This window comes from Trichechus manatus, unplaced genomic scaffold, assembly GCF_000243295.1.
Source record: "Trichechus manatus latirostris isolate Lorelei unplaced genomic scaffold, TriManLat1.0 scaffold00061, whole genome shotgun sequence".
NCBI lineage: Eukaryota > Metazoa > Chordata > Mammalia > Sirenia > Trichechidae > Trichechus > Trichechus manatus.
Genome location: NW_004443997.1, coordinates 9,069,994 through 9,096,030, shown reverse-complemented (window position 1 = coordinate 9,096,030; position 26,037 = coordinate 9,069,994). Strand labels below are relative to the sequence as shown.

Here is a 26,037-nt window from a genome sequence, read left to right as displayed (position 1 = left end):
AAGAAGAACTGATGCCTTTGAATTATGGTGTTGACGAAGAATACTGAATATACCACGGACTGCCAGAAGAATGAACAAATCTGTCTTGGAAGAAGTACAGCCAGAATGCTCATTAGAAGCAAGGATGGCGAAACTTCGTCTCACATACTTTGGACATGTTATCAGGAGGGATCAGTTGCTGGAGAAGGAAGGACATCATGCTTGGTAAAACAGAGGGTCAGTGAAAAAGAATACCCTCAAGGATATGGACTGACAGAGTGGTTGCAACAAAGGGCTCAAACACAGCAAGGATTGTGAGGATGGTGCAGGACCGGGCAGTGTTTCATTCTGTTGTATACAGGGTCACTATGAGTCGGAATTGACTGGACAGCACCTGACAACAGCAACAATATGTAACATAGACGGATGTCCGCTGTAGGACTGTTTTCAAGAGGAAAAGCATCTAAAAAAATGTCACATAGGAATAGAAAAAAAATCTGTGCTTATCTACAGATTGCAGGTTTTTAAGTTATCATTACCTTTCTTTTTCATATTTTTGAATTATCTGAAATTTATTTTTAGCATAAGTTGGTTTTAAAATAGAAGTAATAAAAGAGAGCTGTAATGACCACCCTTTTGACACCAGGGGTCCACTTTCCCTCACCCTCGCCCACGACCTGACATTGTCCTCAAGGGGTCCTCTCCCACACTGACACCTCACAATGACCCAGGGGAGGCAGATGTCGTTACCCTCATTTTTCAGATGAAAGGCCTGAGACTCAGTAAGACGCCTGTCCAAGGGCACACCATTAGTAAGTAGTAGTTACTAACTGCTGTTCGTTGCCGTCAGTCGATTCCAACTCATGGCGATCCCATGTGTTCAGAGTAAACGTTCCATAGGGTTTTGAAGGCTATAACCTTTCGGGAGCAGATCCCAGGCCTGTCTTCAGAGTCACCACTGGGTGGGTTCGAATCGTCAACCATTCGGCTAGTAGTCGAGCACTTAATCGCCTGTGCCATCCAGGAATCCCTAGTTACTAACTACAAGGTAGAATTCTACCCTACCTAGGAATAGTATCCCACATAAGCAACATCTCCGCACATTTCCAAATTATCTGCGAATCCTATGATGGTAAAAGCTTTGCTGGAAACACTTCCCCCAGTTCCCTTGGATCCACAATCACTGAGGCACTCCCCTGAGGCCCTCTCAATCAGCTTTGGGGAACATGGTGAAAAGTACAATCGCTGCTCTAAAATTCTGCCCTTTTTTCCAAGAGCTGCCAATACCAGCCCCAGGGTTCCAGGCCATGGAGGCAATCATGGCCTCCTTTCTATGTGCCTATATCGGAGCCCAAGGAACCCTGGTGTCACAGTGGTTAAGTGCTCAGCTGCCAACCGAAAGGTTGGTGGTCCTAACCCGCCAGCCGCTCCACGGAAGAGAGATGTGACAATTTGCTTCCGTAAAGATTACAGCCTTGGAAACCGTATGGGGAAGTTCTACTCTGTCCTATAGGGTTGCTATGAGTTGGAATTCACTCAACAGCAATGGGTTTAAGGCTTTTTTTTGTGGGGGGAGTGGGTATCAGAGCCCTATTTATACTCTACTGTACACTTCTTTCCCTGCTATGCCCACAGTTCATCTTTATAGCTCCAGTAAATGAAGGATTCAGAATGGGGGAAAAGACTTGGAATTACCAAACTACCTTTAGCCCAAAACACTCAGTAACACATTTTCTCTAAAGCAAAGAAGATGTTTTCTCCCCTTCTGTGACCTTTTCCTAAATTCCAAGCATCAATTACACATTTTGCTAGGCTCTAACATACAAAATACGACAAGGTCCCTATTTCTAGAAACAAACCAGAGAGTAGAGAGCAGTGAGTAGGGGGCAGAAAGGGATCTTTGGTTGGAAGGCTGGGGAGGCGAGCGTCATTCTAGGTCCTTCGGTGTCATGGCTTCATTATGTAGTCCGAAGTGTCGCGAATTCCCAAAACAGTGAACATACCCCTAACTGACTTAAGTACAAAAAACATATTCCATGGCCAACTGAAAATGACCTTTGGATTATCAACTTAATTTGGATATTTATGCCACCTCTCCCCTCTTTTGGCCTGGACAACTGAAATACATACGCCCTCAAGAGAGATGTTTACAGATGAGTCAGCCTTGGAACGGGCAAGAAGCGGTGGAAAAGACGCTGGACCAGGAGTCGCAGATGAAGTGCTTATTCTGCTTCTGCCATTAACTCTCAGTGGGGACTCTGGGAAGTCACTTCACCTCTTGCTATTTCCTCATCGACGAGGTGGGAACACAAGCAGGCTTAATTCTCTCTCCAAAGGTGATAGTTATTGTTCGTGAAAGCACTGAAAACGTACGACGTGTTATTCAACTACAAAGCTGGAGACGACCAGTCAGTAGACACGGTTGGCCTACAATGTAATGTCGTCACATTAAATCTGTGTTAGGTTGCTCAAGGGTTAAGATAAGCTCAAAGATGCTGCTGATACCAATGACAACCAGAGGAAGACAGACACTCAAATTCTGAGTTACCAAAAAGAGTAAGGTCGTAAAACATTCAGGCATGCCACAATTCTTCTACACGCAAAGATTTAGCACCAGGGAATACACATAGAATCCAAGAAGTACAATGCAAACAGAGTAAATTCCTTCGTGTCTAGCATTAAAAAACAACTGCCTGACAGTTTACTCTCTGTTGTTGTTAGGTGCCATCGAGTTGGTTCTGACTCCTAGCAACCCTGTGTACAACAGAACGAAACACTGCCCAGTCTTGCGCCATCCTCACAATCGTTGCTATGTTTGAGCCCATTGTTTGCAGCCACTGTGTCAATCCACCTCGTCAAGGGTATTCCTCTTTTTTGCTGACCCTCTCAGAAGGCCTGTTTCGGAGAGCAAAGTACTCTGGGAAGGTAAGTGTGAAACGTAGGAGGAGGAAGTTAAGGATTACCACTGTGTACTGTAAAAACATACTGGAAGCCAAAGGAGAAAGCATCACTGACAAAACTGTTGAAAGTTCATCATAAAACTAGAGGTAACTCTTGTTCCCAACACAATAAATTTATTGTTGTCGAGTCGATTCCGACTCACAGCAACAGTACAGAATAGGTAGAACTGCCTCATGGGGTTTCCAAGGAGCAGCTGGTGGATTCAAACTGTCGACCTTTCGGTTAGCAGCCTGAGCTCTTAACCACTACGCTACAAGGTCATCCCCCACAACACGACAGGTAAACCCAAAGCGGTGAGATGGTGAGTAGTGAGCCCTGCTCCCAGATCAACAATGTGAACAACGAAGAAAATGAAAGAGGCCTTGTCCAATCCCAAGGATAGTGAGGGACTCCAAGAAAGAGTTGTGAGTTAATGTGGCTCCTGAAATCAAAAAGCAATACTATTCAAGGGGCACAATATCGTGACCTTAGAACCAAATACTTTAAGCCTCAAGCCAGAGAGATTCAGTGTTACACCAGAAAAACGGGGAGCACCTCAAGTGTGTGGATCCAGGACACCCCACAACCCACGAGCCAGGCATCCTCTAAGTCATGACAATCAAACACAGCTCCACACCCCACTGCCCCTCCCCGCCAAGGGCACCATGAGAGTCTCTTAGAGCACTTTGGCAGGAAGTTGGGGTTTCTTTTCCTCTTTTTCTAAATGTAGGCTAGCTATGAACTATTTCAAGTGCAAGTCATAGGGTATGAACTGCTAGAGATCTTGCACATGATTAGAATGCAACAGTGTCTTTGACTTTTCAGATAATTTTATATGTCAGGATATGGTTAGAACGTTGGTGTTCAGGGACCACTCTGGAAGATGCTGTTAAAACAAAAACAAAAATATTCTAGGCAGAAGATCCACATTCTAAGAAACAAAACATTTTATCTGGGCAAAAGAATAATTTAACTGATCAAACACAAGAACAACAACAAAAAACTAATTTCCTTGAATATATTCAACTAGAAAGGCAAGGCATTTTCCTACACAAAACATTATAACTTTCCTACTACACCAAAGAAACTCAATAAATAATTTTACAGTGGAAGGGCCCAGGTCAAAAATGTAAGCGAAAACTTGACTTCGGACACAGAGGTAACACAAGTCACATTTCCCTTTGCAGGTACGTCAGAGTCATTCAAGAATGTCAACCGCACCGGAAGCTCGGCCCGTAGTTTAGTCTTTTCTGGGAGAGAAGGGCTGGAGTTTCCAGGCTGCTTTACAGTACAGTTCCACCTGGTAAAGCCCAGGCACTGAGAGAAGCCAAAGAGTACAACACAAGAAAGGGTCAACGCCGAGGTTTCCTCACGCCGCCTTTGTCTTCTTCCATCGCAGCAGCGTGGACACTCAAGTCTGGCTTCAGGTGGCAGTCCTTCAGCAGTGCCCTTCTCACCCTGCTTTAAGTCCTCTGCGCCCATCACGCAGGGAAGAGCTCGGGAGGGCTCTCTCCGTAGCAGTACTTTGCTATGGGATCCCTATAGGTGTTCTCGTGCTGCACGCTCTGTGGGCAAGAAGGGAGATAACACCGCCGTGAGAGACAGCACGGTATCACACCACCTCCCTCACGGAATGGCAAAAGTCACAAGAGGACTGCCGTCAGTTACTCCCTGTAGGAGCCTGGCTACGTCCATCTCCAAATATCACTAAAAGGCTCCAAGGCACATTCTGGAACAAGGAGGAACACTTGACACGGACTGCCAAAGAAGAGCATTAAAATGCAAATGACATCATGGCATACACATTTCTTTTTATGTACACTAGTGAGTTTTTTAACAACCTGGCTGTGACCTGGGTGTCTCAAGACAACTCATTTTTCCACATCATTTTAAGCTAGATTAATAAGAGTCCACGGGTATTTTGTGCCTGATCCTGTGCTTCAAAGAAATTCAGATCTGGGTACTGAACCCTGCAGAGAGATTGAGGAGATGCACTTCAAGTCGCTTCCATAAAGTTTATGTACCTACAGGTCTCGCACACGAGCCAAACCCCACAATACCACTCACGCCTCATTTGGCTCAGTAAATTGCAAGTGTGATTTAATACAGACAATCATCCCCGATGGCTAATTTTTGAGCAATTTGTTTTCATACAAGCAACTTGAGTTTTTGGCTAGTCTGGAGTTCGTTAATTAGCCCAAGAACAGCGCTAAGCAAATAAACTGTAAGTATTAATCCAATTTAATAGATGTAAAGCCAAATCTTCTCTTTCTTGGGATACTGTTATCAACATAAATTGAATGGCAATTGGGAAATCTCTCTTTACAATAAAAATATAAAGTCAGAAAGCATAGTAGCTTCACTAAAGATTAGAACTAACTCCCAGGTTTTATCAGTTAAGGAAAAAAAAAACACTTAGCCTTTTCTAACATTTCTCAGAATTAGAGAGACTTTGAATCAAAATGAGTCATGTATTCAGCCTTCTTCCACATTTCCTTTAGAGCCCATTCAAGTGGAAAGCTCTGCAAGCAAAACAAGACTATCAGGAATTTCTTAATGTTTTCAAATGCTCATTACAACCCCTGAAATATTTATCCAGTGATGCCGACTGCACTCAGAGCAAAGCAGAGACATGAAAGAGGAGCAAAATCAAAAGCTGGAATACAGAAACCTGACCAAGGGTACAAGAGTTCTGGAGAAAGACAAATGACTCAGTTATCACAGATGAAGCCAGGACAATCTGGGATGCACCATGAACAGAAGCCAGGAGAAGCGTGCTTGTGTAATAGTGAGGGACGTCTGGTGACTGCACAAAGAGAGCCATGACAGATGCCGAACCACAAAAGCGGACAGACAAGAGCACAGAGAGCGATGGAAAGGCTAAGGACTCTCAGACGCTTACAGCAGCAGACGCAATATGTGATGTCCAAAGAGCAAAGCAGTTAAGGACAGCATGCAAATAAGTATTGAGAGCTTGACAACCTACAGATTTATTCATGTATTTTTAAATACCCACCTGCCCTTCCACTTGAAGTCCTAAAATAAATCACTACTCTGCCCCAGAACAAATTACTACTTACTCTAAACTAGTGGTTGCTGCAAAGCCTTAGTCAAATTTCAGTCAGACAGGGTGGAGAGAACTTCTCTCAGGAACTGGACTATTAGCACACCACCCAGACTCAAAAATAATTTTAAGCTCCCCCTTAAAGCATAGACATGCAATTCAGATAGGAGAGATACAAGCTGATTAGACTTTGATTTACTCTGTTTTACTTCCCTTGTTTGAATCTCTCTTTGCCATCCTAAATACTACCATTACGCCACGCAAAACCAGACAATGCTGGACATGGCTTCATTGAATCATTTCTCCCTCATCACATCACAAAAGCGACCTCACCCCTGACTCTCAACAGCCATCCCCCAGCAAGAGAATTCATAGTTTCTGACCTGGGATGAGGTCCTGCATTTAGCCAAACACAATTCAAAGTGATCTTCTACTGCCATGAAGAGGTTCTGGAATGCCACGGCTGCCCGGTTAAGGAAGCGCTCCAGGAGAAGTTGCTATGGAAACAAAAGTTTGTACCTGTAATACATTCCAGATGAAGCCAGAACAAGGTAACCTTGGATATCTCACCTTAACTAAGAGAAAAGCAGACACAGGGAGAGACAGGGAGCTGGGTATCTTACTCATCAGATATCTGAAGAGCAACACAATGGTCCACTATGCAAGAGAACCATTCAAGTAACTGAGCACCACCTCCTTGCCTAGTAGACAAAGGTGACTTCACACCAGCAATTTCTGACACCTACAAACTTCCATTCCCAGTTCTATTTTCAAAAGACTCTCACGTGAAGAGTCTAATACTCATCATAAACTAAAGGCAGAAAGGAAAAAGGAGATGTAGGATGAAGAGTGACTCCACATACCTTGTTGGGTTGCAGACAGCAGGAGACACAGTACTCATAGGCGCTGCAGCAGCCATTAGACAAGCAGCCGTCACAGCAATACTGCTTTGTGTTAGGGACGTTGACATTACAGCAACCATTCACCAGCAAATCCTTCCTTTCACAAACATATCCTGAAAGTCAGAGACTAACCTTAGCATAAAACCAGCAGTCCTCCCACCCCTATCATGAAGAAACAATGCAAATACTGCACTCAAAGAATACAGAGACAAAATCTGCAGCCCGGAACACCCCAAGCACCAAAGAGCCGAAATCAGACATGTGTTACAGGAAATATGTACTCTCGTGTTATAACCAGGTTTCACACCATAATCCGCCTGTGTTTCAGTCTGCTGTCACACATTTCATTTAATCACATCCACATTTTCCTATTCTAACCTATGCAAGACCATCTTTCATCACGCCTGAAGAAAAATGTCAGTCTTTTTCAAACAAAAATCTGAAAATGAGAAAAATCAAGGTGAGAGCCTTGTACATTAGAAAAAACTCTTTAGAAATCTCTTTTGAATTCTTGCCATTTATTCAGTAGCTTTAATTTTTTCTTATATTTTTAAAGAAGTAACTAGCTATTACCTGATCTTTATAAATCAATGTAGGTTGTTTTTAAGTACAAATGCCAGGGTTTAATAACCCCTCAGCATTAGGGAATGCAGAGTTTTCTAATATCCAAGGCAGAGAAACTTCTTAATTCCCTCCACCCCTCATAAATCCCATCATCTATACACATACACACCCTCTGACCCAGTTAATTCATGCTTAACTTTTGAGAAACAATCTCTTTACAAGGGCTAATTTATTTTTCAGAGCTGCTAAATAGGCATTTCTCTACATCGTTCTGGGAGTGGGATAGAAAAATGTAAGACTAAGTCCATGTGGGATACCACTTGGCCCTTGGGAAACCCCAGGTGCAGGCATGGGCCCACAGGTACACACACGGGCTCTGAGGTACAGAGCAGCTGTTACCAGCATCCTTCTATTGCAAATGCCCCAGCTTCTTACTCCTCAGAGAATGAGAGTTGGTGAAGTATAAGGTTGTTTTCAGTAACTACTCTAGAAAACAAAGTCTGTACAAAAGCAAGGGTCACCAGTAGAATAATGACTGTGGTAAAAGATTAAAAGGGCCCTCACTTAACAGAACCAGGTCACAGTTACCTGGGAGCTGGTGCTTTTTTTTAAGAGAGCAGGATTCTAAAACCACAGTAAATGTTTCAGGGAGTCTTCCTAACTATTCCTACTCATTTTTGTCACAGGGGTTATAAACAAACAAAAAGAATCCAAATTAAGTCAGCATTTTTCTCAAAATTCTGCCAAAAATAATAAATGCATGGCAACTCTATCACCTTTGTATCCGGAAGATGCAAAATATTATGTGACCTAAACTCCACTTGTTGATATTATCTCTTCCCCCTTTCTCTTCTATATCATATTATAAGTGTCAGTTTCTCAGGCCTTCTTCTTCCTCGCAGTGCTAACTTCCAGTACTTAGCCTGGAAACCCGCACAGGTCCCTCTAACTTCTGGTGAAAGAAAACTCATCAAGATTTCTTATTTTGCATTCTCAATCTACTCATGCAAACATTACTTCCAATGAGTCCTGTAAGATCACAACCTCCAAGTGTGATGCCATTGCCTGGGAAATTAACTTCCAGCGTCTGAAAAGTTTGTAATTCTAATTGGTTATCTTATTTAATAATGTGTTGCTCTGGCAATATTCACAGTGGCATCTGTTTTCTAAAAGGCACAAATTCTTGCAAGTTTTCTGTATTAAGCTACTTACCTCTTTTCCCCCTTTCACAGAGGTAAAATAAAACCTGTGGCTCTTGGATATTTATGTATTTATTTTTGATTCTTAGAATTTTTTACTCAAGGAGACTGAGAGTGTGTTTCATCTAAACTAGTCAGAAAAAAATTATTATTCTGATAGCTATGACAAAAGAAAATGACAAGCTGTTCATAATCCAGTGCTACATATTAAATCAAACCGTAAGATTTTATATTTTCTCATTGAATGTTATACAGTCTGAACTAGAAGTCAAGATACTTGGTCCTCATCCTAGTTCTGGCCACCAACTTGCTGTGATATCTTGTGGAAGTAATTTTCCTTTACTAAACTTTAGTCAGTCTGTTTAAAACAAAAAACAGGTTATTTGCAACATGAGACTATAAAAACAGAGATTGAAAGTGGCATCATTACCATGTTGGGAGTGTTTCTGTCGTGCAAAATTTTCCAGCTCTTCCACCCTATTTGGGTAGTTTTCCTGACTCCTTCCTTCATCTCCCAGCACTCTCATCTCTTGTTTGATAATTCTGAGAAGAGCCTTCAAAAACTCTTTTTTTTTCATTTTGTTGGGAATGCAAACTTTTTTTTTTTAAAACAAGAGTGCATTGTGGTCTTCATTTTGTTTAGCCTCATTAAGTATAGATGAAGATTCTAATACAAGGCTACCTGTATCAATTTAAATTGTCAGGTTCATAACCTAACTGTTCTAGGACTCTGTGAAAGACAGTAAAATTTACTTTTGCAAACAAACAGAAAAACAGGTTTTTACAAACTACCTGTTGAAGAAAAAAGTTTATAATCAGGGAACTCTGGACACTGGTTGGATATTTAACATTAAGGAATAACTGGATTTTTTTTTTTTTTTTTAAGTGTGGTAATGGTATTGTGCTTATGATCTGCACAAATCTGATGAAATATTTAGATGAAATATTTAAGGAAGGCCTTCAGCACAGTGCCCAGCACAAAGTCAGAAGAGCTCCAGCAGTTGTCTAGTCTAGCCATGTAACCCATGCAGGAATCTCCTTTCTTAAAGCTTAAAAGGAAGCAAGAAAGCCCTGGGAGAAAGCACCAAAACAAACTCATGTTTCAACTGTTTAAGAGTAATACATTTTGAATGTGTTTATAATTCATTTGAAACTATTTGGTCAGTCAGTCAACAAGCACATTTCCTGAGTGCCAACACCATAAAGATATTATCGAGGTTACCCAGGAGAAAAACTGAACTCTTATCCTACAGAGTTCACCACCAAGATGTGAACCGTGGCAAGATTAGAGAATACAGGGATGGGGAGAAATTGGCAGAAGTCACGTACGGACCGATGCATGATAAAATGCTAACTGTAAGTCACAGGCAAAAAGAACACTTAAGAGCTATCAAAGCACACTTCTCTGACATTAAGGGGATCTTCAAATGATGAGCAGGGTATGAAACAGATGTGAGAAATGTTGGAAATGAAACATTTTTAGAGAAAATTGTAGAGAAATCTCTATAAAAATGTTCTACAAATGGCTCCACCAGTGATTTCACAGACTGCAGGACAGGAAAAGGCCCAGCCTTACCAAGTTCATCTGTGATGAGATGCTTCCCTTGAATGGAGTTACGGCACTGATTGCTTGGCCGACTGCTATTGCCCAAGTTAAACTGTACTTTCCAGGGAATGGGCTGATCATGGTCTTGAACCTGGAGGAGATTCCGATCTCTCACTGCTCTCTCCTCCTACAAAGAGACCACAAATGACAAGGGTAAAGTATGGTTTCTCGCATTTTCACCAACTTCTCATAGAAACTACAGCCTGGATAACAGGCATTTGCACCCTGCTATGTAAACAAAGTCTGAGTCAAAATCATAAAACAAAATTAAAATAAACCTAGAAGAAAAAGTGAAGCCCTGACGGCGCAGTGGTTAAGAGCTCGGCTGCTAACCAAACGGTCAACAGTTTGAATCCACCAGCCACTCCCTGGAAACCCTATAGGGCACTTCTACTCGGTTCTATAGGGTCGATTCTGACTCAACAGCAACGGGTTTTTTGGATTAGAACAAAAAGAAAGAAATTAGGGCTATGCTTCAAAACTGTCATACTTACATGCATGGCCCCTGGGTTACATGCACGTTACAAATGTGCCTCCCATTTGTTAATTTTATCAAAACCTTTGAATGGGGAAAAGTTTTGAACTTTTCCTCTCTGATGGCAAGTCATTTACATTTTTTGACATTAAAACAAATTGTGGAACAGAATACCAAATTTGAACAAACTTTTAAAGTAGAAGAGAAAACTTCAAAGAAATGTTGCAAATGTCATTTCAGGCAATTCCTGACACCTCTGGAGCACCAGGCCGCTTTCATTTGCAGTTAGGAGTATTTCAGTAGTACACCTACAGGAATACTGAATTAGGAAGCAGACTTGGGGCAAGATGAAGGACGACAACTTGTAAATTTCTTCTATGAAAGAACACTGAGTATGTAACCCTTATAGCATACCTTTCTTTACAAAAGACATCATCTGCCAGCCCTTTACCCAGACTTCAAAGTGAAGAGCTGCCCCAGAAGAAAGAATTTAGACCCTCTTTCCTAGCCTTGAAGCTATGCGGGATTGAGCTTTCAAAACGATGTTTAAGGAACTAATGAAGAAGGTGCCTGAGTGCCAGAAAACAAGTCAAGCATGAGACAGTTATCTTCTGAATGCTTAAGCCTATTGTTGGAAAACAAAACAATCAATACAAGATTCCCTCCTAAAGGCTTCTTGTGTACATTAAACATTCCAACATTATAATGAGAGTGCCAGTGTTTTGTGGCTTCTGCCAGTAAGAATAATCTGTCATGTGTCACTGTGTAAGCAAAAAGGATTAACCTTGAAAGTTTGATGGTAAAGCTTATATACGTAAAAAGAAAAATCTTTACAGTTACTAAAATTTCTTTAGGAAAGTAAACTGGGAAGAACAATTAACATTTAAAATGTACATACACTTTGGCCCAGTAAAATCATTTTTGAGCCCTTGCCAGCATTTTGTTCTGTTGTACATAGGGTCGTTATGAGTCGGAACCGACTTGATGGCACCTAACAACAACATCCTACAGAGAGCACCGATGCATAAGGATGCACAAAAATGTTTAATTACACACAGCATTGTTTAAATGATGGAAAAAGCTGGAAACCCATCAACAGAGAAACCACCGAACAAATACTGGCATAGCCACACCATAAAAAAATTAAAACCTAGCTATGACTGAGAACTATCTAACGTACTGGTTCTTAGGCCTGACTTGCACATTATATTATGTAGAGAGCTTTAAAAAATTATGATTCTTGAGCCCAATTGTAGACAGAGTAAGAATCCAGTAAAGATACTGGCAGTCAGTATTTCTTTAAAACAGGCAGGGTTGCAGAGCACTAGATGTCCATGGTATGTCATTGTTGGGTGCCGTCGATGTTGACTCACAGTGGCCACATAGGACAGAGTAGAACTGCCCCCTAGGGTTTCCTAGGCTGTAAACTTTTTTTTTTTTTTTAAAGATACTATTTTTTCAGGGCAGTTTCAGGCATACAGAAAAACTGCACAGGAAGTACAATGAGTTCCCATATACCCCCTCGCTCCTGTGCACATTATTTATCCTGTTAGTAACATCTTTCACTCCTGTGGCACGTTTGTTACAAATGATGAACCAATATTAATACATTGTTATTAACTGAAGTCCACAGTTGACATGAGAATTTAGTCACTCTTTGTGTTGTGCAGTCCTGTGGGTTTTGACAAATGCATCATATCATGCGTCCGCCATTACAGTATCGTACAGAACAGTTTTATTGCCCTGAAGATACCCTGTGCTCCACCTCTTTATCCCTCCTCCTACCTATTTTTCATGCAAGTTTATCCAACTGCATAATTCTGATGTTGTCAAGTTACAAGTTATTGTTTCAATATCGTCCTAGACATCCAAGTCCTGAACATAAATTTAAATCTAAGAAATATGTATAAAGGAGAATAGAGAAGACTCCGAAGTGCAATTACTGGGTTAAATAACGCCCCATGGCCTTAACTACATTATGTGAATACGCCTTGTGGTTAGCGTTTAAGCTGCTTTTGCAGCTGAAATGAGGGAGCGATTCGCAGCTCTGAAGCAGTCCTGGGTCCACTCTACAAACCCCTGTCCTCTGGTGCCAGATGCCTTGCTTGGCACCTGTTTTAGAATCTTCAGCTCTCCTTAATTAGAAAACGTCGATATTCTAGGTAGGCATTGCTTTATGGGCGGGTTTCGCATTGTTTGATTCTTCATGTCTCACTTTTCCTTTTATTGTTGTACTTTAAGGGAAAGTTTACAATTCAAGTTAGTCTCTCATACAAAAATTTATACATACATTGCTATGTGACCCTAGTTGCTCTCCCTATACTGTGGCCGCACACTCCTCCTTTCCACCCCTGATCTCCCGCGTCCATTCAACTAGCTCCTGACCCTCTCTGCCTTCTCATCTCACTTCCGGACAGGAGCTGCCCATTTAGTCTCAAGTATCTACTTGAGCTAAGAAGCACACTCTTCACGGGTATCATTTTATGTCCCATAGTCCAGTCTAATCTTTGTCTGAAGAGTTGGTCCTAGGCTGTAATCTTTATGGGAGCAGATCATCAGGTCTTTTCTCTTGCAGAGCCACTGGTGGGTTCAAACCACTGATGGTTCAGTTGGCAGCCGATTGCTTTAACCATTGTACCACCAGGGCTCCTTTTGTCCATGGTATATTATGTGAAACAAGTTGCAGAATGATATTATCACACATCACATTATCCTAATAATAACAATAATACATATAGACAAATTTGTAAGAGCACAGATAAAGTTACACTACAGGCTATTAACATGGGAGGGATACAGGTGATCATTAACATTATCTTTCATCACCTTTGGAATGTTTGTCTTTTTAATTTAAAATAAAAATTACAAAGATACTATAAAAAACAGATTATTAATAGGGTAATTCGAGTCAGAAGTCTATGGAAAATCTGTACTATTGCTGTAACTTTGCTGTAAATCTAAAATCGTTCCAAAATAAAAAAGCTTATTTAAAAAAAGCATAAATCATCAACATTAAAGACAAAACATTACCCACAATCTCATTACATAAATAAAGCTCTATTTATTTTTGCATATTAACGTCTAGCCTTTGACCCCTGGCATTTACACTACAGATTAGTATGCTTTACGTTCAGTTCTTCTTGACACTAATTGCATAGTAACCAATTTTCAAGCTCTTACATTGTCTTGATAATCACATTTTCAAGGTTATATAAAAATCCATCATGTTGCTATGCCATAATTTGGTAAACACGTCCTCTAGATTAACATCTAGGCCCATCCCAGAATTTTGTTATCATATATAGCACTGCAATAAAAATGTGGAGCTTTTTTCTATTCCCTTGAATAATGTGTAGCAGTAATTAGTACCAGAAGTAGAGTCAATGCTATACAAAGCCAAATAACTTCCCAAAGATTATATCATTTCTAGTATTGCCAGCATTACAATAAGAGTGTTTACAATTTTATCATCACCTCACCACTACTGGATTTTGTTCTTTCATTTACTAGGTGTAAAATAGCCCTTCAAGGTGGCTTTAATTTGTATTCTGTCCCCTCCCTTTGGTTTCTTTTAAAGGAAAGCACTGAAAAAAATAAAAATAAAGGAAATCACTGGCTCTAGCAGAAGCAGGACAGGTTATCAAAAACAACACCTGTACTCCTCGGTTAGCACGAGAAGAGAAGCTAAGCACAGAAGCAAATCACTTTGGTGCATGCTGTGTAACTACATGTAAATTCATACTCCTCTGCCCTGCTGGGACCGCATCAGGCAACTGCATAATCAAGCTATAGGCAAGCTAAACTGAGCTTCAAATGCGACCTTAGATAAATTAATAGCCATAAAGACCATTAAGAGGATGGTCAACATGAGTAAACTGGATCTATAACAAGGTCAAAACGCTCTTAACATTACTCCCAAACCACCGTTATTCTTCCTTAAAAGAAAAGAAAAAAAGTTCACAGCATCCCGGAAGGACCTCTTCAACATAACTACGTTCCTGATAAACAGGAAAGCAATTCTCCTAGCACTTGAACTTGTTTTCAAACATGAATATTCAAGACCTTGCCAAAGGACTATGCGAGCAAATTGCCAAGATGTCACGCAACTGTAATGAATTAGCACTCGTTCACTTTTCCAAAGGCCCAGCCTTGCAGAGGGTACTGTGAAGGGACACTGGGGGGAGTCCTTCAGTGGAACTTTCCCAAATTGTTCCACTGACCCTATTATGTTGTCTCAATTTTAAGTTTTTCAAAATATATTTTTTTCATTCAAGATTCATTCAGAAAATATTCATTGCATTCTTACAAGATACTAAGGATACAGAGACAAATGTAGAGAGGGTCTCTAGTCTCAAAGAGCTTCCAAGGCAGTTGATAAAGAGATACGTACATATATCAGTGCAATAACTTGCTACAGATGCTAGAACAGCTGTCCATGTGGGGTTCACTGGGCGATGAAGAAAAGAGGAACAAAAAGGAGTGAAAAAATACACAAGAACTTTCTCCATAAACTGCGTAAGAGCTACAGAAATGTTTTCAATTACTAACGTTTGTTGCTTAATCTCTGACTAAGTTCCTCACTATTAAAAAACGGGTATATTAACACCTGCCCTATTTTTCAGGAATTATCCTGAGGGTCAAATGAGATAAATATTCCATATAAGCTGTAAAGCACTTAAATATAAGGCAATATTGTCATTTAAAAATGCACTTTGGTTCTTAAAAAAAAAAAAAAAAGAAGAAGAAAAAAGTGATAAAGATCAGAAGGTATCCTAAATGTCCAGTATTTGGGCAATGCCTAAGTACAACCAGATAATGGAAGGCTTCAGTCATAAAAAAATTATGCTTACAATGAGCTTTTTATGACGGAGGAAAACTTGTATGTAATGTTAAGAAACAGTATGTCTTAATTATATACAGAAAAAAAATTATGGAAAAACAACAGAAAAAATATATGCCCAAATATAACCAGTGGATACATCTGGTTGGTAAGATTATACAGGTAATTATTTCTCTCCTTTACTCTGTGTAATGCTTTACAAATTTTCTGAAAAAAAATAAGTGAACCTTGGTGATCAGTGAAAAACAAAATAAAAAACTAGATTAGCAACCTTCTCTTATGATTTATTACACTTCACTTTAAACCTGTTGCCATCCAATCAATTTACTCACAGCGACCCTTTAGAGAGTGTCTAACATGGCACCAATTTACATACTCAATTACTTTAAAGCTGAAGATGTTACTATATTTTCAAGGAGTTATGTGAACAGCTCTGAGACTTCTAGGAACTGCACCACTTGCACAAGTGTAAGAGCATTTATTTACATAAGAGGACCTCTATGGTCCCTTCCAAGACTCTAAACTTCTTTCATCTCAGCTCCCATGTCCCACAGAGTTAGGATCCCCTTGTTACTCTATTACATCATTCTGCTTTGTTCTCTTCATAGCAAAAATCATTATCTGAAATAATTTTCCTTATTTACTATTTGTCCTTCCCACCTTCTAGAAGAATATAGGCTCCTGGAGAGCAGAGACCCTATCCGCTTTGTTCTACACTGCATCTAGCAGAACAGTGTCTAGCACACAGTCGGTATTCACTAAACATCTGTTCAATAAATGCACCCAAGTCACCTGGCACCACTCACCATTCCCAACTCTCTCCCCTAATCACATCCCCACCATTATCACTAATTTCTCCTATGCTCCCATCTCTACAATTTAAAATTATCCCCCAAAGCATTAATTAACATGAAAACTAAAGAAAAGAAGAATTCAGAGCAGCAGAGGATAATCAACTATTCTCTAGGCAGAATGTTACTGCATCTGCTCCATGAGTTCATAGTCTCACAGAAGCAGAGCTAAGATCATATGGAGCTTTGAAGTTTGTCATAGCCTCTTCTCAATTAATCCTAAAAGCCTCTGGATATTCCACACCTCATCTCCATTTTACAGACGAAGAACCTGAGGCTAGGCAAGATGAAGCAAACTCGCCTGGCATCACACAGCTATGAGTGGCAGATGAACAAAGCTGCAGTCTGTAGCGGAGTATTAGTTATAATGGGCTAGGCCTGTGCGTCTCAAAGTTTTGGGTCCTAGGACTCCTAACATTACTGAGGACCCCAATATGTGGGTTTATGTGGGTTATAGCCATTGACATTTACCATATTGTAAATTAAAATGTAAATTCTAAAAATGTGTATTAATTCATTTAAAAATAACAATAAACCCGTTATATGTTAACATAAATAACGTTTTTGTGAAAAGAGTTTATTTCAAAGAACAAATTACTGAGAAGAGGGGTAATGTTTTTACATTTCTGCAAATTTCTTTGATGTCTGGCTTCATGGAAGACAGCTGGATTCTCATATCTACTTCTGCATTCAATCTGTTGCAATATGCTGTTTTAGTTGATGCGTATGAACTCATTCCCACCTCATACAGATCTGTAGTTGGAAATTAGTGAAGTATCTTAATAGATAATTATGTATATTCTTCTTTGAAACTACCCAAAAACCTGACAAATGGTAGTTTCTTAAGTTCACAGCAAATGGTGCGGCCACTCTGGAAAACAGTCTGGCAGTTCCTCAAATAGTTATGATTTGATCCTGCAATTCCACTCCTAGATATATACCCTAGAGAAATGAAAACACATGTCCACATAGAAACATGTACACAAATATTCAAAGCATGGTTATTTTTGTAACAGCCAAAAGGTGGAAACAACCCAAATGACCATCAAATGATGAACAGATAAACAAAATGTGTATCAATACAATGGAATATTTACATAACAAAGAAGGAAGCACTAGTACACGTTGCAACAGGGATGAATCCTGAAAACACAATACTAAGTGAAAGCAGTCAGTCATAAAAAAAACTTATTATATGATTCTATTTATAGGAAACGTCCAGAAAAAGCAAATCTAGAGAGACAGAAAATAGACTGGTAGATGCATAGGACTAGTGCAAATGATGGGATAGGGGAGTGGTAGATTACGGAATCTGACAAAATGAAGGAGGCTCCATCTCAACATGTGGCCTCCAAGATCAACGTGGCATGGGGAAGGCAACGTACACTACCCATAGCTGCCTGGAAATGACATCCTACGTTCTACTATCTGAAGCAAGCCACATGGCCACCCCTAACTTAAAACAGCAGAGTTGACCCTATCACGTGCCCAGAAGGAGGATAACGGGGTTATCTGTGAATTACACTGATAACTAACACAGGAGATAAGGCTGAAAACATACATGAGGCTACGGCCCAGGGGGGGAAATATACTCCAGAATCTGAAGGATGCAGCCTCAACTTAGCACCCCCTGCCTGTTGGAATGTAGACCTAGTGCTGCCAAATCATCTTGATTTTCAAGAGAAACCAGGAGTGAGGATTCATACACAAATTCAAAATTTTAAAATTCTTTTTAAACACTGTGCAGATTATCTGTTTTTATCTCTGTAACAATGGTTAAGAATTAAGAACATGGGCTTTAAAATCAGGCAGACCTGTTTCATCCATGTTATGAGGTGCTTCATAGATTCATCATTGTTCTTTATCTTTGCATAATACTCCATTATGTGTATGTACCATGTTTGTTTATCCATTCATCTGTTGATGGGCATCTAGGCTGTTTCCATCTTTCTGCTATTGCGAACAGCGCCGCAATGAATATGGGTGTGCATATATCTATTAACGTGACGGCTCTTATTTCTCTAGGATATATTCCTAGGAGTGGGATTGCATTTTGTAGTGCTTTTTTTTGTGGTGCTGACGTTTTCTTTGTTCCTCTTAACTCTCCTGTGCTGCGTTCCTTTTGTTTGTGGATTTTTTTTTCATTTCTTTTCTTTTTGTAGGTTTTGTTTTTAGTCAGACTTTATGTTTTTCTTCTTTATTCTGATGAGTAAGTTTGTTAACTTTCTTTGTGGTTGCCTTCAAATTTACCCTTATCTTCCTACATTTGAACCAGTCTATTACTACTTGGTATCGCCTTGCCTTCCTCTCCATTATGCTGAATGAAATAAGTCAATCACAAAAGAACAAATATTGTATGAGACCTCTACTGTAAAAACTCATATAAAAGTTTACACACAAAAAGAAACAAACTTTGCGGTTGCAAGGGATGGGAGCAGTAGGGGGAACTAAATAGACAATAGATAAGTTGTAACTTTGGTGAAGGGTAACACAGTACACGATACTAGGGAAACCAGCACAACTTGTACAAGGAAAGGTCATGGAAACTCCATAGACACTTCCAAATTCCCTGAGGGACTGAATCGCTGGGTGGAGGGCTTTGGGGACCATGGTCTCGGGGAACATCTAGCTCAACTGGCATAACACAGTTTATAAAGACAATGTTCTACATTCTATCTTAGTAGCGTCTCGGGTCTTAAAAGCCTGTGAACAGCTATCTAAGCTACTCCACTGGTCTCACCCCTTCAGGAACAAGGGAGAATGAAGACAACAAGATACAAGGAAAAGATCAGTCCAAAGGACTAATGGTCCACAGCTACCACGGCTTCCACCAGACTGAGTCCAGTACAGCTAGATGGTGCCCAGTGACGACCACTGATTGCTCTGACCGGGATCACAACAGACGGTACCGGACAGAGTTGAAAAAGGATGTAGAACAAAATTCTAACTCACGAAAAAAAACGAGATTTAGTGGCCTAACAGACTGGAGAAACCCCAAGAGTATGCCCCCGGACATCCTTTTAGCTCAGTGGTGAAGTCACTCCCAAAGTTCACTGTTCAGCCAGGGATTGGACAGCCTCATAAAACAAAACGGGACTAATGAGACAAGGACTAGAAGGCAGGAGGGGACGGGAAAGCTGGTGAAAGGGAATCCAAGGTTGAGAAGTGACAGTGTTGACATGTCATGGGGTTATTAATCACTGTCATAGGACAATACGTGTACTGTTTAACGAGAAACTATTTGTTCTGCAAACCATCATCTAACGTACAAAAAAAAAAAAAAAGAAAAGAATTATCTATGTGAGATCAAACTGACAACAGCAACTCAAAAGGTTTGATGGGAAGTCTAGGGGCAGTGAGTTGAAGATAATAGTGATGGAATAATGTGGAAAAGGATAGTGAGAATAGCTGCACAACTGGAAGAATGTAATCGATGTCACTGAACTGTACATGTAGAAACTTTTGAAATGGTGTAACTTTGGCTATGTATATTTTCACCAAACAAAAGGTCCTCCAAGGTTGAGAAGGGACAGTGTTGACATGCCATAGGGTTGTTAACCAATGTCATAAAACAATATGTGTACTGACTGTTTAATGAGAAACTATTTGTTCTGTTGACCTTCATCTAAAGTACAATTAAAAAAAAAAAAAATCAGGCAGACCGGAATCCGTTTCTCTCCTTGAACCTTTATAAAGGAATAGTATCCCTACATACAAAGAATTCTTACCATGATTAAAAAGACAAATCAATCTATCTGGGGTCTTAAAAGCTTACCAGCAGCCATCTAAGATGCATCAATTGGTCCCAACACACGTGGAGCAAAGCAGAATGAAGAACACCAAAGACACAAGGAAAATATTAGCCCAAGAGATAAAAGGGCCACAAATATCAGAGACTGCATCAGCCTGAGACCAGAAGAACTAGATGGTGCCTGGCTACCACCAACGACCACCCTGACAAGGAACACAACAGAGAGCCCCTGATGGAGCAGGAGAAAAGTGGGGTGCAGAACTCAAATTCATGTAAAAAGACCAGACTTAACGGTCTGATTGAGACTGGAGGAACCCCAGAAGACATGGCCCCAAGACTTTCTGTTAACCCAGAACTAAAGCCATTCCCGAAGCCAACTCTTCAGGCAAAGATTAGACTGGACTATAAAACATAAAATAATACTTGTGAAGAGGATGCTTCTTAGTTCAAGTGGAAACACAAGACTGAATGGGCAGCTCCTGTCCAGAGGCAGGATGAAAAGGCAGAAAGGGATAGGAGCTGGTTGAATGGACACGGGAAAGCCAAGGTGGAAAGGCGGAGTGTGCTGTCACGTTACAGAAACTGCAACAAGTGTCACATTACAACACACATATGAGTTTTTGTATAAGAAATTAACTTGAGCTGTGTAAACTTTCACCTAAAGCACAAAAAAAAAAAGACATGCCAATAGTAAAATGGTCAAAGAACATGAGAAAGCAGCATAAGGAGCTCAACACTCAAATTATTGAAAAGCACAAAATGTTCAACGTCACCAACAGTCACACAACTATAAATTAAAATAATGACTAGGCATAAACTTAAAGAATTTATAAAATTCAGTTGAAGAAAATGTTTAAGTGTCACTAAGGGATACAAAAGAAGGCAAACACTTGGAAAGGCCTATCACTGTTTGTTATCAGCCAGATATTGCCACAACAATGCTGCATAAGAAACCACCGTGTCATGGATTGGCCTACTTTGGTGAGTGGCATTTGGGGTCTTAAAAGCTTGCAAGCAGCCATCTAAGATACGTCAATTGGTCCCAACCACCTGGAGTGAAAGAGAATGAAGAACAACAAAGACACAAGGAAAGTATTAGCCCAAGAGACAGAAAAGGGCCACATAAACCAGAGACTTCATCAACCTGAGACGAGAAGAACTAGATGGTTCCCGGCTACCACCACTGACCGCCCTGATAGGGAACACAACAGAGTCCTTGATGGAGCAGGAGAAAGGTAGGGTGCAGAACTCAAAGTCTACTAAAAAGCCTAGACTTAATGGTCTGACTGAGACTGGAGAAACCCTGGAAAGCATGGCCCCCAGACTGTCAGCCCAGAACTTAAACAATTTCTGAGGCCAACTCTTCAGACAAAGATTGGACTGGACTGTGTGACGTAAAATGATACTCGTGATGAGTGTGCTTCTTCTTAGCTCAAGTAGATACAAGAGACTAAATGGGCAGCTTCTGTCTGGCGGTGCGACGAGAAGGCAGAGAGGGTTACGAGCTGGTTGAATGTACATGGGAAATCAGGGGTGGAAAGGAGTGTGCTGTCACAGTATAGGGAGAGCAATTAGGGTCACATAACAATGTATGTACAAATTTTTGTATAAGAGACTAACTTGAAATGTAAATTTTCACTTAAACTACAACAATAAACAAAAAATAAGAATAAAAAAGAAACCATTGTGTCATGGATTGAATTGTGTGCCCCAAAAACATCTGTCAACTTGGTTAGGTCATGATTCCCAGTATTGTATGACTACCTACCATTTTATCATCTGATGTGATTTCCCTATGTGTTGTAAATTCTGTCACTACGACTAATAAGACGGATTAGTGGCAGTTATATTGCTCAGATCTACAAGATTAGATAGTGTCTTAAGCCAATCTTCTTTGAGGCATAAAACAGAGAAGGGAGCAGAGAGACAAGGGGACCTCATATCACCAAGAAAACAGTGCCGGGAGCAGAGCACATCCTTTGGACCTGAGGTTCCTGCGCTGAGATACTCCCAAATCATGGGAAGGCTGACGACAAGGGCATCCCTCCTGAGCCAACAGGGTAAGCCTTCCCCTGGAGCCAGCACCCTAAATTCAGACTTGTAGCCTACTGGACTGTGAGAGAATAAACTTCTCTTTGTTAAAGCCATCCACTTGTGGTATTTCTGTTACAGCAGCACTAGACAACTAAGACACACCACCAAACTCGACAGAATAAAATAATGTGCATTCATTTCTCACTCATGCATCTGTAGGTGGGCCAAGGTTTTTAAATGTAAGTTTATATAACCACAGAGATGATGTGAAAGAATAGACACCAAACTGTTAACAATGGTTATCTCAAGGGCGTGGGAATAAAGAAAACTGAGGGACAATTATTACTTTTTCTTTTACATCTCTACTGTTTGATTTTATAACGGGCAAGTATTACTTTCAGATATTTTTAGACACTAAAAATGTGGCTGAAGTTTTCTCAGAAAAAGTGCAGGGGAGGGAATGGGCGTTTCGTACGATATCAGAGGTCACCTACTTCAACTCCCTCAAAACAGAGGCACCCCTAACCTTGGAGATATCGAGTGGCAGAGCTGGGTCACTGGCAGCAGTCACAGGCTATAAGGTTAGTGTAGGTTTAAGAGAGTTAACACATAAGAAGGTGAACAAGGAACATAGCAAGTGCTCAGTAAACATGAGCCGCCATTATCATTCTATCTATGCTCCCTGGGCTTGCAGGTCAGGGCTTCCTTTCAGAACTACCATATGGAACCTGAGAAACACACTTAAGTTTGAAGGAAAAAAAAGAGGAGGTGGGGCTAGTTCTTCAATTTAGTAAAAATGTAGTGGGTGCTGACTGTTTCAGGTTCAGCACTGGGTGCAGAGCACAGAGAAATGAAAGGGGCAGGCCCCCTCTGTGTGGAGTTCACTCATCTCAGAAAGGGAAAGACCTTTGGACACAATGATGATAAAAGAAAAAAAAAACAAAAAACAACAGTGGCTGTTGAGTCAATTCTGACTCATGGAGATACCATGTGTGTCAGAATGGACCTCTGCTCCATAGCGTTTTCAGTGGCTGACTTTTCAGAAGTAAATAATCACTGCAGTGATACCATGTGTTAAGACAAAACAGAACAGTGTTTCTTATGCCTTGGGGGAATGAGAAAGCAGAGAAACACACAAAATAAAAATCTGCCAACAGTTTTAGAGGATTCAGTCATAAATCTTCCTTTCCCTAGATCACACGGTTAAATAAGAAAAAAAAAGACACACTGTAATAAAAAAAAAAGGAACAAGGTGCCCTGGAATGCTTAAAAAGCAGGTATAGGGAAAGGTGAGCGTAGGCAACATCTGAGCCATGAGATGAAAAATCAGTAGCAGTGTGCCAGACTGAGAAGAAAGGAAAAACCATCCCAATTGGAAAGATGAACACTCACTGTTTAGTCAAGTGATATCTGAATGCCAGTAAAGTGCCTAGCAGTATTCCAGGGGCTGGGGATTCTATGAACAAGACACATAAGGTCCCTATTCTCAAGAAAATTTCATTCTAAAAAGGAGAGTGAGGAGAGACAGAACAACAAGTGAACAAGAAATGTTCAGTTAGTGATTCCTACCACCAAAAATAAATAAATAAAGCAGGTCTATGAGCAAGGAACTGAAGTAATTTGACGGTGCCATCGGGTGCAGCTTGAGGCTGTAACGGTTAGCCTGACCTGAAATGACAAAAAGATTCAACCACGCAGAAATCTTAGAATGAAGTCTGAATTTTAATCTGAGCACAATAGGAACCTAAGGAAGGTATGCTCAGGGGAATGTTGTGTTTGGATTTTTGAAAAAGATTATCATCCCCATTGCTGGGTAGAGAATAGATTGTAGGTCAAAACAGGAAGCAGAGACCTGGTGGTAGGCTACTACTGTGGTCCAGATAGGAGATGACAGTGGTTTAGATGATGATGGCAGCTGGACTCTGAGGAGAGATGAACAGATTCAGGATACACTGAGGAGGCAGAGCCATGGTTTGGACATACGGAATGAGATTAAGAGAAGAATGAAGTATTTACAGCTTGAACAAACTGGTGAACAGTAACATCACTCAGTGAGACTGGGAAGCTGGGGGAGGAACAAGTGTTGGCAGAGGGTAGGCGGAGGAAAATCAAGACTTCTGTTTTGGCCCAGTTTGAGAAGCCTACAACACATTGAAAAAGAGACATCAAGCAGGTAAACGGGCATAAGAATTTGGGGTTTTCTGGACAGGTCTAGGCTGGGGTTACAAACCAGAATATTAACAGCATACAGCTGGTGTTTAAACAATCGGGCCAGAGGAAATCACCTGGGTCAGGTAGAGAAGAAGGCAGAAGACTGAATCCTGGAGCATTCAAAACTCAGAGGTCCATGAGAGAAAAGGCAACACATGACTACAAGAAAGCATCTGTGGTGTAGCAAAAAACACAAGTCACAGAAACACAGTAGTTCGTGTGAACTTCACCCATATATCCCAGCGAATAAAACAGGCTTACAACACTCAGCCCGTTGACCTAAGGGTGTTCATATCGCTTATTTATTTTCTATTCTTTTATACATTTTACTTGCAAACGACCCTTGGGAGTGACAAGGGCTAAGTTCAATAATTACATTAGGATAACAGCATACACCAGGGCTGTCCCTTTATAAAAACTCAAACGCTCAAGTTGGACTTCTAAACAAACATTAATTATTGGGTAACATTTCCCACCAAGGCACCTTGCCATTTCTCACAGAAACTGCCACAGGGAAGAAAAGCTCAGGAGGAAAAAGGGGATAAAAAAATTCCACTCAACCAGTTTACCCACAGAAAGGGCACCTCATAGGTCCTGTTGAGTCACCCAGGTGGAACCGCAGAGCCCCAAAATAAACAAACGGCAGCCCCGCCTATGCTGGTTTCGCGGCTCAGACACTTACTGGCACTAGTCATCTCCAACTCTCCGAGGAATGGTATCCCCGCTGTAATTCGAAGCCCCCCATCTTCCAGAACTGCTGCAAGGTTTAAGTGAGAAAATGCATACAGGGTTCTTAGCACAGGGCCTGGGGGTGGAATGCCCGCTGGCACCTAGAAGAGGGATAACAACCTAGACAGTCCATGGTACCGGGTTCGAGTCTCAGCCCTGCCCGTGGCGTAATTCACGCCTTCTCGTCCCAAGCATCTACGAAACCCGCAGGTCCCTTCGCCCGTCTGTGGAGCCGGAGCCGGGACAGGACTTCCCACCTCTCTGGCAGCTTCTCTCGCTTCGGGGGCGGCTGGGAGGGCTCCCCAAGGCGGCCGGAGCAAGAGCTGGAAGGAGGGTGGACACTAACCTGCTTGAAGGTGCTGGTGAGGAAGTAGACGAGCGAGAGCCCGAAGACCAGGGCGAGCACCCATCTCTTCCTCAGCACCCGGCGCCACACCATGGCCGCCACGTTCACCATCCCGGCGCGGACGCGGGGAGCGGCGGCCGGGGCGTGAAGCGCGGCAGGCCCGGGGACCGGGCGACATGGCCCCTAAGTGCCCGGCAGCTCCATTCCGTCAGGTGGTAGCCAGCCCAATAGCCCCGACCCACCAACTCCCGGCAGCCTCCCCGCGCCGGAGCGCGCCGCGTCACGTGACCTCGCTCCACGCCCCGCCTCCCCTCTGCGCGTCACGCTCCAGCCCCACTCAGCCATTGGTCCCTCCGAAGTAAGGGCCTCCTATTGGCTGCAGCCCGGGAAAGGGGGCGGGCAATCGTGTCCGTGGGGCCGGAGTGGCTGTGCCGAGGTTCTATCTCAGGCCCTCGGCAATCCTGAGAAAGAGCCAAACTGGAGGCCGGAAGCACTCAGAAGTCACGTGCTTCCCACAGCGCGCGAGTGATTGGCTTGACTAGACGT

At 41.5% G+C, this 26,037-nt stretch overlaps 1 protein-coding gene across 2 annotated transcripts; it reads right to left on the bottom strand.

Annotated features, from left to right (window-relative positions):
- Positions 1-1,444: 1,444 nt before the first annotated feature.
- Positions 1,445-25,743, bottom strand: SPRING1 (SREBF pathway regulator in golgi 1). 2 transcript variants are annotated; one of them, XM_004379044.2, is made up of 5 exons: positions 25,492-25,743; positions 10,225-10,381; positions 6,847-6,998; positions 6,367-6,480; positions 1,445-4,484 (listed from the first exon to the last, which is right to left on the bottom strand). In XM_004379044.2, exons 1-5 carry the CDS (start codon positions 25,600-25,602, stop codon positions 4,401-4,403), a joined length of 618 nt encoding a protein of 205 aa, XP_004379101.1. In that variant the 5' UTR covers positions 25,603-25,743; the 3' UTR covers positions 1,445-4,400. The 2 variants fall into 2 exon arrangements, with proteins under 2 accessions (XP_004379101.1, XP_023589545.1); XM_023733777.1 differs by lacking the exon at positions 10,225-10,381 and having other exon boundaries at positions 25,492-25,669.
- Between the last annotated feature and the right edge of the window lie 294 nt (positions 25,744-26,037).